The sequence below is a fragment of the Diaphorina citri genome, unplaced genomic scaffold (assembly GCF_000475195.1).
Source record: "Diaphorina citri unplaced genomic scaffold, Diaci psyllid genome assembly version 1.1 scaffold1013, whole genome shotgun sequence".
Taxonomy (NCBI): Eukaryota; Metazoa; Arthropoda; class Insecta; order Hemiptera; family Psyllidae; genus Diaphorina; species Diaphorina citri.
In genome coordinates this window covers 133,626-147,427 of record NW_007378443.1, presented here as the reverse complement: position 1 = coordinate 147,427, position 13,802 = coordinate 133,626, and the positions used below count along the sequence as shown (strand labels likewise).

The window sequence follows — 13,802 nt, the reverse complement described above, 5'->3', positions numbered from 1 at the left end:
TAGGTAAATGTATTCTAAATGTTGACAGAATAAACCAACAAAAGGGACATAGATAGGTAAGTAGTTAAAGAGAGGAAATATTAGAGACTTATATTGTACTTAAGAATTACATGAGAAATATTTACATAAACAATATACATTATTTAATTTCATAGGTAGTAATTTTAGTTCTAGTCCACAAGGAAATATTAGGTAAATGTATTCTAAATGAACCAACAAAAGGAACATAGATAGGCAAATAGTTAAAGAGTTACATTATTTAATTTCATAGGTAGTAATTTTAGTTCTAGTCCACAAGGAAATATTAGGTAAATGTATTCTAAATGAACCAACAAAAGGGACATAGATAGGCAAATAGTTAGAGTGGAAATATTAGAGACTTATATTGTACTTAAGAATTACATGAGAAATATTTACATAAACAATAGGTAGGGGGTTTTGTACATAGCCAGTTAGGAGTCCTGAGGGATGAATGGATTAGGAATGGCTTCTGTGCCCTCTACAGGACAAATAAGTACAACGGATGTTCCTCGACATACCACTAAACCTAATAATCTGGTGTCATCGGTCAGTTTAAATGCATCATCGGGACCTACAGACAAGGAAAAAAAAGTTTTGAATTTTTGGTCAAAAGTTCAACTCTACTCCATTTCTGTTCCTCGCGTTGTGTGTGTGTGTGGTGTGTGCGCGTGTGTGTGGTGTGTGTACACTTGACTGACATGGCCACCTGTCCTCCCCGTACATCCCTTCAAACCTCACTATAGCATCCATCTCACCTCCATCACTAATTTATTTCTTATCTCTTCTTCTCATTATTATTATTTTTTTTTTCTTTTAGGTACACATTAATTTGTTTCAGATAAATATGTGAGTACAGAAAAGTCTCGTTCCTACAGACAAGGAAAAAAAAGTTTTGAATTTTTGGTCAAAAGTTCAACTCTACTCCATTTCTGTTCCTCGCGTTGTGTGTGTGTGTGTGGTGTGTGTACACTTGACTGACATGGCCACCTGTCCTCCCCGTACATCCCTTCAAACCTCACTATAGCATCCATCTCACCTCCATCACTAATTTATTTCTTATCTCTTCTTCTCATTATTATTATTATTTTTTTTCTTTTTTTTTATAATTAAGCAAGGTCTACTGTATTAATTATGTATTGTACCATGTTAAACCCATAAAATACACGAGACCTTGTTTAGACTGCTGGGGTAAAGGGACTTTTTAGTCTCATTCGAGCAGGATAAACAAGGTATATTCTATTCTATTCTATTCTCCTCAGATCACGAAGTGAAAGTGGACTATAGCACCTTGAACTCAGCCAGGTTTTGATTATCTTTCACAGCCTCTGTTAGAACCTCACTCACTGTTTTCCCTGGACTCAGAGCTGTGTGAAATTCTACAAGTGTCTACCATTAACAAATTAAACCAGAAAGTCTATTTGCACAAGTATTTTGTAGTGTTAAAACTGTCAAAAGTAAGAACCTAACCCCCTACTTGCAGACAGGTAATCAAAAATCATTCTGCTCCAGGAGCAGACCATAAATTGATAAAACCACCAACCACTACTATCACTCAAAAAGTTGATCATCATTGCACACAGTTGGTATTTGGATGGGTGGTTATCTGGTTTGTGGGCATATAAACTTGTTCTTATTTACTGACTAATTAAAACCACTTGGCCAGCCTAGTTAGCTTGGTTGGTAGCACATCTGCCTTGTAATTCCCACCCAGGGCAGATTTTATTCTGAAGGGATAATGTCTGTTCCCGGAACAGCTGGCTTTCTCATATCCTGTCTTGCTTCTCTCCTTGATTTCAGGACATTAAGACCCTAGCAGTTACATTCCCCCCTGTCAAACCTCTTTAAGGGAAAAAAAAAAAAACATTTGAGTACGAGTACTTACATACATCTTTCTTTTTCAGATTCCTTTATGTTTTACTCAAGGCTGACACCCATCCTTTGTCTGTTCCCGGAACAGCTGGCTTTCTCATATCCTGTCTTGCTTCTCTCCTCGATTTCAGGACATTAAGACCCTAGCAGTTACATTCTCCCCTGTCAAACCTCTTTAAGGGGGAAAAAAACATTTGAGTATGAGTACATACATCTTTCTTTTTCAGATTCCTTTATGTTTTACTCAAGGCTGACACCCATCCTCATACTTGATTGACTTCCTCTCCTTATTTGTTCAGAATCAAACCATCATGAGTCAAAATGTGTCTGTTCCCGGAACAGCTGGCTTTCTCATATCCTGTCTTGCTTCTCTCCTCGATTTCAGGACATTAAGACCCTAGCAGTTACATTCCCCCCTGTCAAACCTCTTTAAGGGGGAAAAAAAACATTTGAGTACGAGTACATACATCTTTCTTTTTCAGATTCCTTTATGTTTTACTCAAGGCTGACACCCATGCTTATACTTGATTGACTTCCTCTCCTTATTTGTTCAGAATCAAACCATAATGAGTCAAAATACTCAAAAACAACAGAGCTCACAACTCTGGATGGGATTTGTAAGTATACTTATTATGCTCTTAGAAATTTGGTGTTATTCTCATAGAACTTGGATGTTGGATTTCATTGGTAAGAGGCAAAGTTATTTTCTGCCAGTCATAGTTTTCAAGTGGGTATTTGATGCCTTCTTTGGTGGAACTGGAAACCATGTGTTCAATCTTAATATTTACGAGAGTTTGACCACAGTAATGTTCATACCAATCATACCTCACTGCTTGGGTAAGGGGTCTGGACTCTTTCTTCTTCTTAGAGTATACTTCTTATGCTCTTAGAAATTCGGTGTTATTCTCATAGAACTTGGATGTTGGATTTCATTGGTAAGAGGCAAAGTTATTTTCTACCAGTCATAGTTTTTAAGTGAGTATTTGATGCCTTCTTTGGTGGAACTGGAAACCATGTGTTCAATCTTAATATTTACTGAGAGTTTGACCACAGTAATGTTCATACCCCACTGCTTGGGTAAGGGGTCTGGACTCTTTCTTTTTCTTAGAACTGCATAAAAAATTAACTATTGGGTAGTACTTAAATAAATACCTACTATGCTTTTTTTTTTACAGTATGCGCGCGCATCCCGGGTGTTGCTGAACTTTGTGGTCAACGAGTTGTCCGCTTTTTACTTTACTCTGGTCAAAGACAGGTAAGTTTATAAGACAAAAACTACTCGTTTTTTTCCAAAAAGGTTTGGGATCTGTAACGGTTATAGAGGGATGTGCTAAGGTATTATCGTCCCTAAATCGAAGAGAGAAGGAAGACAGGATAGGAGCCAGCCGTTCCGAGAAAGAACCTTATTTGTATAGGATAAAATCCGCTCCGGGCGGGAATCGAACCCGCGGCCTAGCGCTTACAAGGCAGACGCGCTACCCTCCAAGCTAACTAGAATGGCTATAAGGAGTTTAAATTAATTAACCGATGACGATTGATGACTTGACATCTTGATAATTTCATAAGAGTTCGGCCAAAGTCTATGTGGCAACCTTTTCCCTTTGTCGCAAATAGTATTTCGGACATGACTTTCCCCTTTGGGTGACTCCAATATCCATCAAGATTGTAAAGAAATTTGGAGGTAAGCACCACTCAAAGAAAAATATCTTTGCTCCCATCAAGGCTGTACTCTGCCAGCCAAGTTATCTTGGAGGGTAGTATGTCTACTTTGTTACTGCTAGGTCTTGGGTTCAATTTCCGCCAGGGGCAGATTTTAACCTAAATAGATGAGGTTTGTTCTGAAAACAGCTGGCTTTCTCCTATCCTGTATTTCTTCTCTCTTGGAATGATGAAACCTCGTGGGTTACAGTTCTTTGTATTAAAACAGCTTTGTTCAATCAATTTTCAGGCACTCCTCTTGATGTTTTCTATTTTATTTTTTTCAGCCACTCCTCATGAGACCACTTATGGTTTCATCCATTTCAGATCAGAGAGTGACGCTCTCGAAGCCCTTCATCTCTGTAACAACAAACCCATTCCCAACTCTAACCCAGTGGCCAAGTTCAAACTGAATCATGTATCCTCCAGTGCTAACAGCATGTCTGGTCCTCCAGAGTTTACCGCCTGGGTAGGGGATCTGCCCAAAGAAGTGGATGACAGCTCACTGTTCAAGCTGTTTGGAGACAAGTTCCCCTCATTGAAGAGTGCTAAAGGTAACAATAATGGACAATAGTGCCTATTTATATCTACCTCTCGAATAGCACTAAAGAGTCCTTTTAACCCAGCCGTAGGCCACTGCTATTTTTGTGGTCAAATTTTAAAATAATATTGAGGATAAAATTCCAAAGCTTGGCTGGGATTAAACCCACGCCCTCCTGATGACCAGGCGAGCATCTTGACTACCACCGAGGCAGGTGTTAGAGTTCAGGTAATTTAGAATAGCTGAAGTTTGTGTCGACTGAGGAGGAAACAGCTCAGGTCAATGACATTTTCTTCTAAATCTGAGTTGTGATAGTTATGATAACACAAATACATATTATGTAGGAATGTAGGTATTATTTTAATTTATTATTATCTGTTTTCCAGTGAACATGGGTCCTACTGGAAGTATACAGGCCTCGAATGAAATACATTCTTTATTGCAGGTGAGTCAAATCCAATTCCATTATCCTAGTCCGTTCAATAACATTTATTATGCTGTCAAACATGAAAAAAAAAAACTTCTGCTTATGTATAGTGTGTCACTAAGCATCCTTATCTGTTTAGGATAATGTTCGCTCCAGGCTTGAATCAAACCCATGACCTAGCACTTATAAGGCCAATGAACTACTGTCCAAACCAACTAGGCTGGCGTTCCCGGTTTTCAACCCCCCTTTGTAAAAAGTCAAGTACCTATCTACGTCCTACATACCTAATAGACATGCTACAAAAAATTATTACTAGATTACTACATATTGTGATTTTGATTATCTTTCACAGCCTCTGTTAGAACCTCACTCACTGTTTTCCCTGGACTCAGAGCTGTGTGAAATTCTACAAGTGTCTACCGTTGACCTAGTCAAATCAGATACGTTGCCTAGCAACGGATTTCAGAGTCAGGTAGCTCCAGGGTCCGGCAGTCAATGTCCAAGGTGTAGAAGATTCACCAGTTTCAATCATCCTCAACAGGAACTTTGTACATAGTCAAATCAGATACGTTGCCTAGCAACGGATTTCAGAGTCAGGTAGCTCCAGGGTCCGGCAGTCAATGTCCAAGGTGTAGAAGATTTACCAGTTTCAATCATCCTCAACAGGAACTTTGTACGCGATCAGGCATTGGCAGGATGTGTTATCGCCGCTGCTGGCTTTTTATTATTATTATTTTGTAGAGGTTTGATAGAGGAAACTGTAAGTGTTTAGAAGGACTTATAGTCCCTAAAGCAAAGAGAGGAGGAAGACGGAATACGAGAAAGCCAGCCGTTCCGAGAACGAATCTTAATTTTTCAGGATAAAATCCGCCTCGGGCGGTAATCAAATCTGCGACCTAGCGCTTACAAGGCAGATTACCCTCCAAGGTAACTAGACTGACCGACTTATTTTTAGATTAGGTCAAGTATCTACTACTGTTTATTAATTTTATATTAACTACTACTGTTTATTAACTTTCAATTTTATTTTGTACCTTGCAGATCTAAACAGCTCAGTGACCAGCAAGCCTGGCAGGACTTCACCTCACTCAGTAAAGATTACTATCCTCATATTCCTTATGATCTCTCCTGTGGACATTCCTTCGAGATTCCTGCCTTCTCACGATACTACACCAAGAACGAACTTGAACTGATTGGTAAGTAACTGGAAAATCATTTATTGAAATAGTCAAATGAAGACAAGTAGGTAGTCTAATTAATTTTCCAGATTTCCAGTAATAATGCTACTTGACAAATCTCACGATACTACACCAAGAACGAACTTGAACTGATTGGTAAGTAACTGGAAAATCATTTATTGAAATAGTCAAATGAAGACAAGTAGTCTAATTAAATTAATTTTCCAGATTTCCAGTAATAATGCTACTTGACAAAGTATCCCGTTTAGAAAATGTGATTGCAAGTTTTACTTCGATGGAGAAGTATTGAGATTTTTTTCAAAGAGGTTTCATATAGTGTAGGTACTGTAACTGCTAAGGTTTTAGCGTCCCGAAAGTAAAGAGAAGGAAGACAAGATAGGAGAAAAGCAGTTCCGAAAACAAACCTTATCTGTTTAGGATAAAATCTGCCCCGGACGGGAATCGAACCCACGACCTAGCGCTTACAATGTGATTGCAAGTTTTACTTCGATGGAGAAGTATTGAGATTTTTTTCAAAGAGGTTTCATATAGTGTAGGTACTGTAACTGCTAAGGTTTTAGCGTCCCGAAAGTAAAGAGAAGGAAGACAAGATAGGAGAAAAGCAGTTCCGAGAACAAACCTTATCTGTTTAGGATAAAATCTGCCTTGGACGGGAATCGAACCCGCGACCTAGCGCTTACAAGGCAGACGCGCTACCAACCAAGCTGACTAGGCTAGCCATTCTATCAGTGTAGTTTTTGCAGAAGTGAAAATTCGGTCCATTGGAGAAAAAATTGACAGCTGACTAGGCTAGCCATTCTATCAGTGTAGTTTTTGCAGAAGTGAAAATTCGGTCCATTGGAGAAAAAATTGACAGTGTAAACAAGCCGTTTTTTTTTTAGGTACACGTTTGTTTTAGATAAATATGTATGTAAGTACAGAAAAGTCTCGTTCCTAAAGACAAGGAAAAAAAAGTTTTGAATTTTTGGTCAAAAGTTCAGCTCTACTCCATTTCTGTTCCTCCTCAGATCACGAGGTCAAGGTGGACTATAGCACCTTGAACTCAGCCAGGAGTCACCAGGACCATTGTCTATGGGACCCTCTGCTTGTATCCGGATACTGCGAGCCTGATCCCGACCAGTATGAGTGTACCACTATTAGTAGTGTGTGTTGAGAGTTTAGCGGTTCTGAAGAGATCGAAGACTTGGTAAGTGTCCCAAACGATTGGGAGCTTGAGGCGAAAGCCGGCAGGTGCCCCCTTTCAATCGCCCACCAGGGGTGGATGGGGTACTTTGGCTTTTCGAACTAGAGGTAGGTATTCATCAAAAGTAAAAAAAAAAACTTGTAATTTTTGAGCCCTTCAAAAGGCTCTCTCATTTTACAGCATCGATTTTTTTTCAAGTGGCAATATCTAAGGTGGATTTTTCCCCCTTCATTTTTCGAAAATACTTTAGGTTCTGTCTTACAGAACCAAAACCAAACAAACCAATTTTTTTCATTCTATTCTGGCGAAGGACAATTGTGCAAAGTGTGAATTGAAGTTTTTCCCTGTGGATGAGAGTCCACCCTGGCTGTATGTTCGGGCCTTAAGGCAAAAAAAAAAAAAAAAAAAAAAGATGAGAGATTGTTGTTATAACCACTTGAGAATATCCTTTTCTCTCGCTAATACTCGATAAGTCGATAATGAACCAATGTTAACCCTCTACCGCCACTAATATTCCACAACTCCACTTTAACCCTCTACGTCTATTTAGTTCACGTGACGCCAATATTCACAATTTACCCCTCACTAGCGCTCTTTCGCGTCATATACTTCTGATTTTATCCTAGTTAACACAGGGTCCGGCGCACGGCACGGACCATTTCATTTAGAAAGCGTTATCACCGGATCCAATATCCGACAGCGTGCTAGGCGTGTTGCCTCCGGGTGACTGCAGCGACTTGCTGGACCCTGATGATGATTCCTGCCCACTGGATCCTCCCGTTCGTTTCTTCTCTTTGGAACTCTTTATCTTCTTCAACATTGTCGCCTTCAAGGGGAAGGAACAAGGGGGAAAATTTGGAATCAGAAAAAAGAACTCAAACAACCGAGAGAAAAATACACAACATATTGAATTGAATGGTCAAACAAAATATGGTTAGCGGGGGGTGGGTGGGGGTGAGGGAATGGAGGGTGAGAGATAGAGTGAGATTTTTTAGAGTGGCGAGATTAGGGAAATGCTCATAGTTTTTACCGTCTATTTCTCGTGTCGTGGTCCATAATTGGGTTAGACTTAGCTTGAAGTAAACCGGTTGTACGAAGCAATTTGATTGGTTGATTTTAAACTTTGGATGAAGATTGGCCAATCAGATTGCTCAAGCTAATGGGTTTTAGGGGATCTGCCCAAAGAAGTGGATGACAGCTCACTGTTCAAGCTGTTTGGAGACAAGTTCCCCTCATTGAAGAGTGCTAAAGGTAATAATAATGGACAATAATGCCTATTTATATCTACCTCTCGAATAGGACTAAAGAGTCCTTTTAACCCAGCCGTAGGGCACTGCCATTTTTGTGTAGGGGATCTGCCCAAAGAAGTGGATGACAGCTCACTGTTCAAGCTGTTTGGAGACAAGTTCCCCTCATTGAAGAGTGCTAAAGGTAACAATAATGGACAATAGTGCCTATTTATATCTACCTCTCGAATAGCACTAAAGAGTCCTTTTAACCCAGCCGTAGGCCACTGCTATTTTTGTATTTGGACAGGTCCAAGATACTTTCTTTCCGTTTTCTGTCCTTAGTCTCTGCACCAGCATCAGTCTGAAATAGGAATTAGTAAATTGATCAATGTGAAAAAAAGTAAAAATAAAATAGCATGGTATGGCTCCAGCTTCACCATGTAGTATATAAAAAAAGATGAGATTATATTTTTTTTTGCCTTTTTTCCGTTTTCTGTCCTTAGTCTCTGCACCAGCATCAGTCTGAAATAGGAATTAGTAAATTGATCAATGTGAAAAAAAAAAAAAGAAAGAAAAAATAAAATAGCATGGTATGGCTCCAGCTTCACCATGTAGTATATAAAAAAAAAGATGAGATTATATTTTTTTTTTTTGCCTTTAAGGCACTTTAACAATACAGACAGTAGGTTGTTTGCACCAAATCTCATCTTTGGCTTTACGAACAGTGAAAGGCTTAGGAATGGATGAATGTTGACAATTTTTGCAGAGACCTAGAACATAAACCCCCTTGTAAGTAAGCATAGTTCTAAAGTTATAAAGTTAAAACCAACGAACAGTGAAAGGCTTAGGAATGGATGAATGTTGACAATTTTTGCAGAGACCTAGAACATAAACCCCCTTGTAAGTAAGCATAGTTATAAAGTTAAAACCAAAAGTCTGAACCAAAGTTCAGTTCAGTCCCATGTTGTGGGCTCTCAGGGTTGAACTTACTGTTGTGTTTACTGCAGCCATTGTCAAAGTGTTTTATCTTCTAAAAAGACAGATCATTCAGGCACTGGACTCTGAAGTTCTCTTTCCGGGAAAATGGGAAAAGCTTTTTTGTTTCCAATTTTCCAGGTCAAATTTCAGGAAAAACGTCGGAAAATCGAAAAATGAATTTTAAAAAACTGCCGGGTATCCGGGTAAAAAAAAAATGTTTACAAACGAAAACGAATCCGATCGCCGATCGCGCATCTGGCAACAGTGGAGTGAAAAATCGGAGGGGAAAGAGAACGAAAGATTGCTAACTTCTCACCTTAAAAAAGCCCACCAGTTTTTGAAAAAAAAAGACTAAAAGGAGATAGGTACTAAGGTACTTTTCTTTTGAAATTTTAACTTTTAACAAATTAAACCAGAAAGTCTATTTGCACAAGTATTTTGTAGTGTTAAAACTGTCAAAAGTAAGAACCTAACCCCCTACTTGCAGGTAATCACAAATCATTCTGCTCCAGGAGCAGACCATAAATTGATAAAACCACCAACCACTACTATCACTCAAAAAGTTGATCATCATTGCACACAGTTGGTATTTGGATGGGTGGTTATCTGGTTTGTGGGCATATAAACTAATTAAAACCACTTGGCCAGCCTAGTTAGCTTGGTTGGTAGCACATCTGCCTTGTAATTCCCACCCATCATTCTGCTCCAGGAGCAGACCATAAATTGATAAAACCACCAACCACTACTATCACTCAAAAAGTTGATCATCATTGCACACAGTTGTTATTTGGATGGGTGGTTATCTGGTTTGTGGGCATATAAACTTGTTCTTATTAGACCTGTGTCCTGTATCACCAAAGTATGGAAGTTGTAGACTTATTATTTCTAACAAACTTTTCAATGTTGTCATAAATGTCACAATAAATAAAATTGAATTGAAATGTTTACGGATTTGCTGGGTACCGGAGCTCACTTAGGATTAATAGTTTCTACTGACTTGAACAAACAAGGGTAAGAGTCACACTTGTATAAACTTTTCATCACACAGAATCACAAATCAAGTATCGTATAATACAAAATATTTACACTGTACAGTAGGTTAACTTCACAGTTCGGCTTTAGGATTGATCTCTGGGGCAAACAGTAGATAGCAAGAGATTAGAAGCTACTTATTATTTTTCTATCAAAAATAATCAAAAGGAATGTTTTACTGTCAAAAGGATCGTATTTATTTTTAGATAATCTAATTTGCTTATTTACACTGTACAGTAGGTTAACTTCACAGTTCGGCTTTAGGATTGATCTCTGGGGCAAACAGTAGATAGCAAGAGATTAGAAGCTGCTTATTATTTCCCTATCAAAAATAATGAAAAAGAATGTTTTACTGTCAAAAGGATCGTATTTATTTTTAGATACATCTAATTTGCTAATAAATGAGGACACATTTTATTAAGACAGGAGTGCTAAGCTCAAGTGATGGTGTTGAGTCTGATTTGATTTTTTTTTTTGTGCGTGTTGGTTGTCATTACAGAAAAACACATAATTAAATTTCACTATTTCATTGATCACATGATTATTTCTTCATTTCCACATGAACTTGTATAAATTTAATTAAGTAGAACAATAAATAGTTCAGCGTTTGCTCAGTAAGAGGGTGGGCGCAAAGTTCAACTCCAAAGACCCGAAGGAGGCATGAAATGTTATCTATTTGTTTGGTAATTGATCCGTTCATTTTTCTTTTCAATAGATTTTTATGTATCTTTCATGATCAAAAGAATCGTATTTGTTTTTAGATGCTCCTAACAAGGACTCAAGTTCTTACAAGAGTGCTAAAACTAAAAGTAGTTTAGCGGTAGGAGTTTGCTCAGTCAAAACCTTTGAAGCTTTTTAGGTTGGAGAATTTACTCATTTAATACTAGGTATGATCGTATAATACAAAATATTTACACTGTACAGTAGGTTAACTTCACAGTTCGGCTTTAGGATTGATCTCTGGGGCAAACAGTAGATAGTAAGAGATTAGAAGCTGCTTATTATTTTTCTATCAAAAATAATCAAAAGGAATGTTTTACTGTCAAAAGGATCGTATTTATTTTTAGATACATCTAATTTGCTAATAAATGAGGACACATTTTATCAAGACAGGAGTGCTAAGCTCAAGTGATGGTGTTGAGTCTGATTCGATTTTTTTTTCCTTTTTTTTGTGCGTGTTGGTTGTCATTACAGAAAAACACATCATTAAATTTTACTATTTCATTGATCACATGATTATTTATTCATTTCCACATGAACTTGTATAAATTTAATTAGGTTATTTTTGTAGTCAAATTTTAAAATAATATTGAGGATAAAATTCCAAAGCTTGACTGGGATTAAACCCACGCCCTCCTGATTACCAGGCTCTTGGTTTGATTACCAGGCCTGATTACCAGGAAGCATCTTGACTACCACTGAGGCAGGTGTTAGAAGAGTTCAGGTAGTTTAGAATAAGTAGCTGGAGTTTGTGTCGACTGAGGAGGAAACAGCTCAGGTCAATGACATTTTCTTCTAAATCTGAGTTGTGATAGTTATCATAACACAAATACATATTATGTAGGAATGTAGGTAGTATTTTAACTTATTATTATCTGTTTTCCAGTGAACATGGGTCCTACTGGGTTAATTAGGTAGAACAATAGTTCAGCGTTTGCTCAGTAAGAGGGTGGGCGCAAAGTTCAACTCCAAAGACCCGAAGGAGGCATGAAATTTTATCTATTTGTTTGGTAATTGATCCGTTATTTGTGTCGACTGAGGAGGAAACAGCTCAGGTCAATGACATTTTCTTCTAAATCTGAGTTGTGATAGTTATGATAACACAAATACATAATTATGTAGGAATGTACGTAGTATTTTAATTTATTATCATCTGTTTTCCAGTGAACATGGGTCCTACTGGACAGAGCAAAGGTTTTGGATTTCTAACATTTGGAAGTGAGAATGAGTATAAACATTGTATGAAAACCATGAACGGATATAAGTGGTATGGAAAGGCCCTGAAATTGAACTCATCCTATCGAGAGACAAAGACTCAGTAAGTTGAAAAGTTAACTTATGAAAGGTAGATACCAACCACGCGCAACGTTGCTTAACTACAGTGGTCGATCAGGCATTGGCAGGATGTGTTATCGCCGCTGCTGGCTTTTTATTATTATTATTTTGTAGAGGTTTGATAGAGGAAACTGTAAGTAAGTGTTTAGAAGGACTTATAGTCCCTAAAGCGAAGAGAGGAGGAAGACGGAATACGAGAAAGCCAGCCGTTCCAAGAACGAATCTTAATTTTTCAGGATAAAATCCGCCTCGGGCGGTAATCAAACCTGCGACCTAGCGCTTACAAGGCAGATTACCCTCCAAGGTAACTAGGCTGACCGACTTATTTTTAGATTAGGTCAAGTATCTACTACTGTTTATTAACTTTCAATGTATTTTGTACCTTGCAGATCTAAACAGCTCAGTGACCAGCAAGCCTGGCAGGATTTCACCTCACTCAGTAAAGATTACTATCCTCATATTCCTTATGATCTCTCCTGTGGACATTCCTTCGAGATTCCTGCCTTCTCACGATACTACACCAAGAACGAACTTGAACTGATTGGTAAGTAACTGGAAAATCATTTATTGAAATACTCAAATGAAGACAAGTAGTCTAATTAATTTTCCAGATTTCCAGTAATAATGCTACTTGACAAAGTATCCCGTTTAGAATGTGTGATTGGGCTACAGCTTAAAAAAAAAAAAAAAAAAAAAAAAAAAAAACTCTTACCTCTCAGATATTCTGTTGTGTTGTCCAGTACCAGATTGAGTAAAGGATCAAATCCTTTTAGAATTCCTGAACACTCTCTGCCTCCTGCAAATTTAACTCGTATGACTTTGTCTAGAAATTTGGACAGGTCCAAGATACTTTCTTTCCGTTTTCTGTCCTTAGTCTCTGCACCAGCATCAGTCTGAAATAGGAATTAGTAAATTGATAAATGTGAAAAAAAAAGTAAAAATAAAATAGCATGGTATGGCTCCAGCTTCACCATGTAGTATATATAAAAAAAAAGATGAGATTATATTTTTTTTTGCCTTTTAGGCACTTTAACAATACAGACAGTACGTTGTTTCACCAAATCTCATCTTTGGCCTTACGAACAGTGAAAGGCTTAGGAATGGATGAATGTTGAAAATTTTTGCAGAGACCTAGAACATAAACCCCCTTGTAAGTAAGCATAGTTCTAAAGTTATAAAGTTAAAACCTAAAGTCTGAACCAAAGTTCAGTCCCATGTTGTGGGCTCTCGGGGTTGAACTTACTGTTGTGTTTACTGCAGCCATTGTCAAAGTGTTTTATCTTCTAAAAAGACAGATCATTCAGGCACTGGACTCTGAAGTTCTCTTTCCGGGAAAATGGGAAAAGCTTTTTTGTTTCCAATTTTCCAGGTCAAATTTCAGGAAAAACGTCGGAAAATCGAAAAATGAATTTTAAAAAACTGCCGGGTATCCGGGTAAAAAAAAAATGTTTACAAACGAAAACGAATCCGATCGCCGATCGCGCATCTGGCAACAGTGGAGTAAAAAATCGGAGGGGAAAGAGAACGAAAGATTGCTAACTTCTCACCTTAAAAAAGCCCACCAAAAAAA

General features: G+C 37.9%; 1 protein-coding gene and 3 long non-coding RNA genes across 5 annotated transcripts; 2 read left to right on the top strand and 2 right to left on the bottom strand.

Moving 5' to 3' along the window:
- Positions 1-64: 64 nt before the first annotated feature.
- On the bottom strand, positions 65-13,652 carry LOC113469277 (U6 snRNA-associated Sm-like protein LSm7). Of its 2 annotated transcripts, XM_026826853.1 has the most exons (4): positions 13,476-13,652; positions 12,945-13,125; positions 424-592; positions 65-135 (listed from the first exon to the last, which is right to left on the bottom strand). In XM_026826853.1, exons 1-3 carry the CDS (start codon positions 13,494-13,496, stop codon positions 453-455), a joined length of 342 nt encoding a protein of 113 aa, XP_026682654.1. In that variant the 5' UTR covers positions 13,497-13,652; the 3' UTR covers positions 65-135; positions 424-452. The 2 variants fall into 2 exon arrangements, with proteins under 2 accessions (XP_026682654.1, XP_026682655.1); XM_026826854.1 differs by lacking the exon at positions 65-135 and having other exon boundaries at positions 348-592.
- On the top strand, positions 4,536-5,060 carry LOC113469280. The gene is made up of 2 exons (XR_003392742.1): positions 4,536-4,574; positions 4,909-5,060. It is a non-coding gene; the product is annotated as an uncharacterized LOC113469280 (long non-coding RNA).
- LOC113469281 lies at positions 5,851-7,006 on the top strand. Its single transcript, XR_003392743.1, has 2 exons — positions 5,851-5,890; positions 6,763-7,006. It is a non-coding gene; the product is annotated as an uncharacterized LOC113469281 (long non-coding RNA).
- On the bottom strand, positions 8,655-9,336 carry LOC113469278. The gene is made up of 2 exons (XR_003392740.1): positions 9,158-9,336; positions 8,655-8,689 (listed from the first exon to the last, which is right to left on the bottom strand). It is a non-coding gene; the product is annotated as an uncharacterized LOC113469278 (long non-coding RNA).
- Positions 13,653-13,802: the final 150 nt, after the last annotated feature.

What these genes read in the sequence shown, in the direction of transcription:
- LOC113469277 (XM_026826853.1), bottom strand. Translation starts at nt 13,496, where the DNA reads ATGGCTGCAGTAAACACAACA. An exon ending in TGGCTGCAGTAAACACAACA is followed by an intron (nt 13,126 to 13,475) that starts GTAAGTTCAACC and finishes TTCCTATTTCAG; the next exon opens with ACTGATGCTGGTGCAGAGAC. An exon ending in CACAACAGAATATCTGAGAG is followed by an intron (nt 593 to 12,944) that starts GTAAGAGTTTTT and finishes CCTTGTCTGTAG; the next exon opens with GTCCCGATGATGCATTTAAA.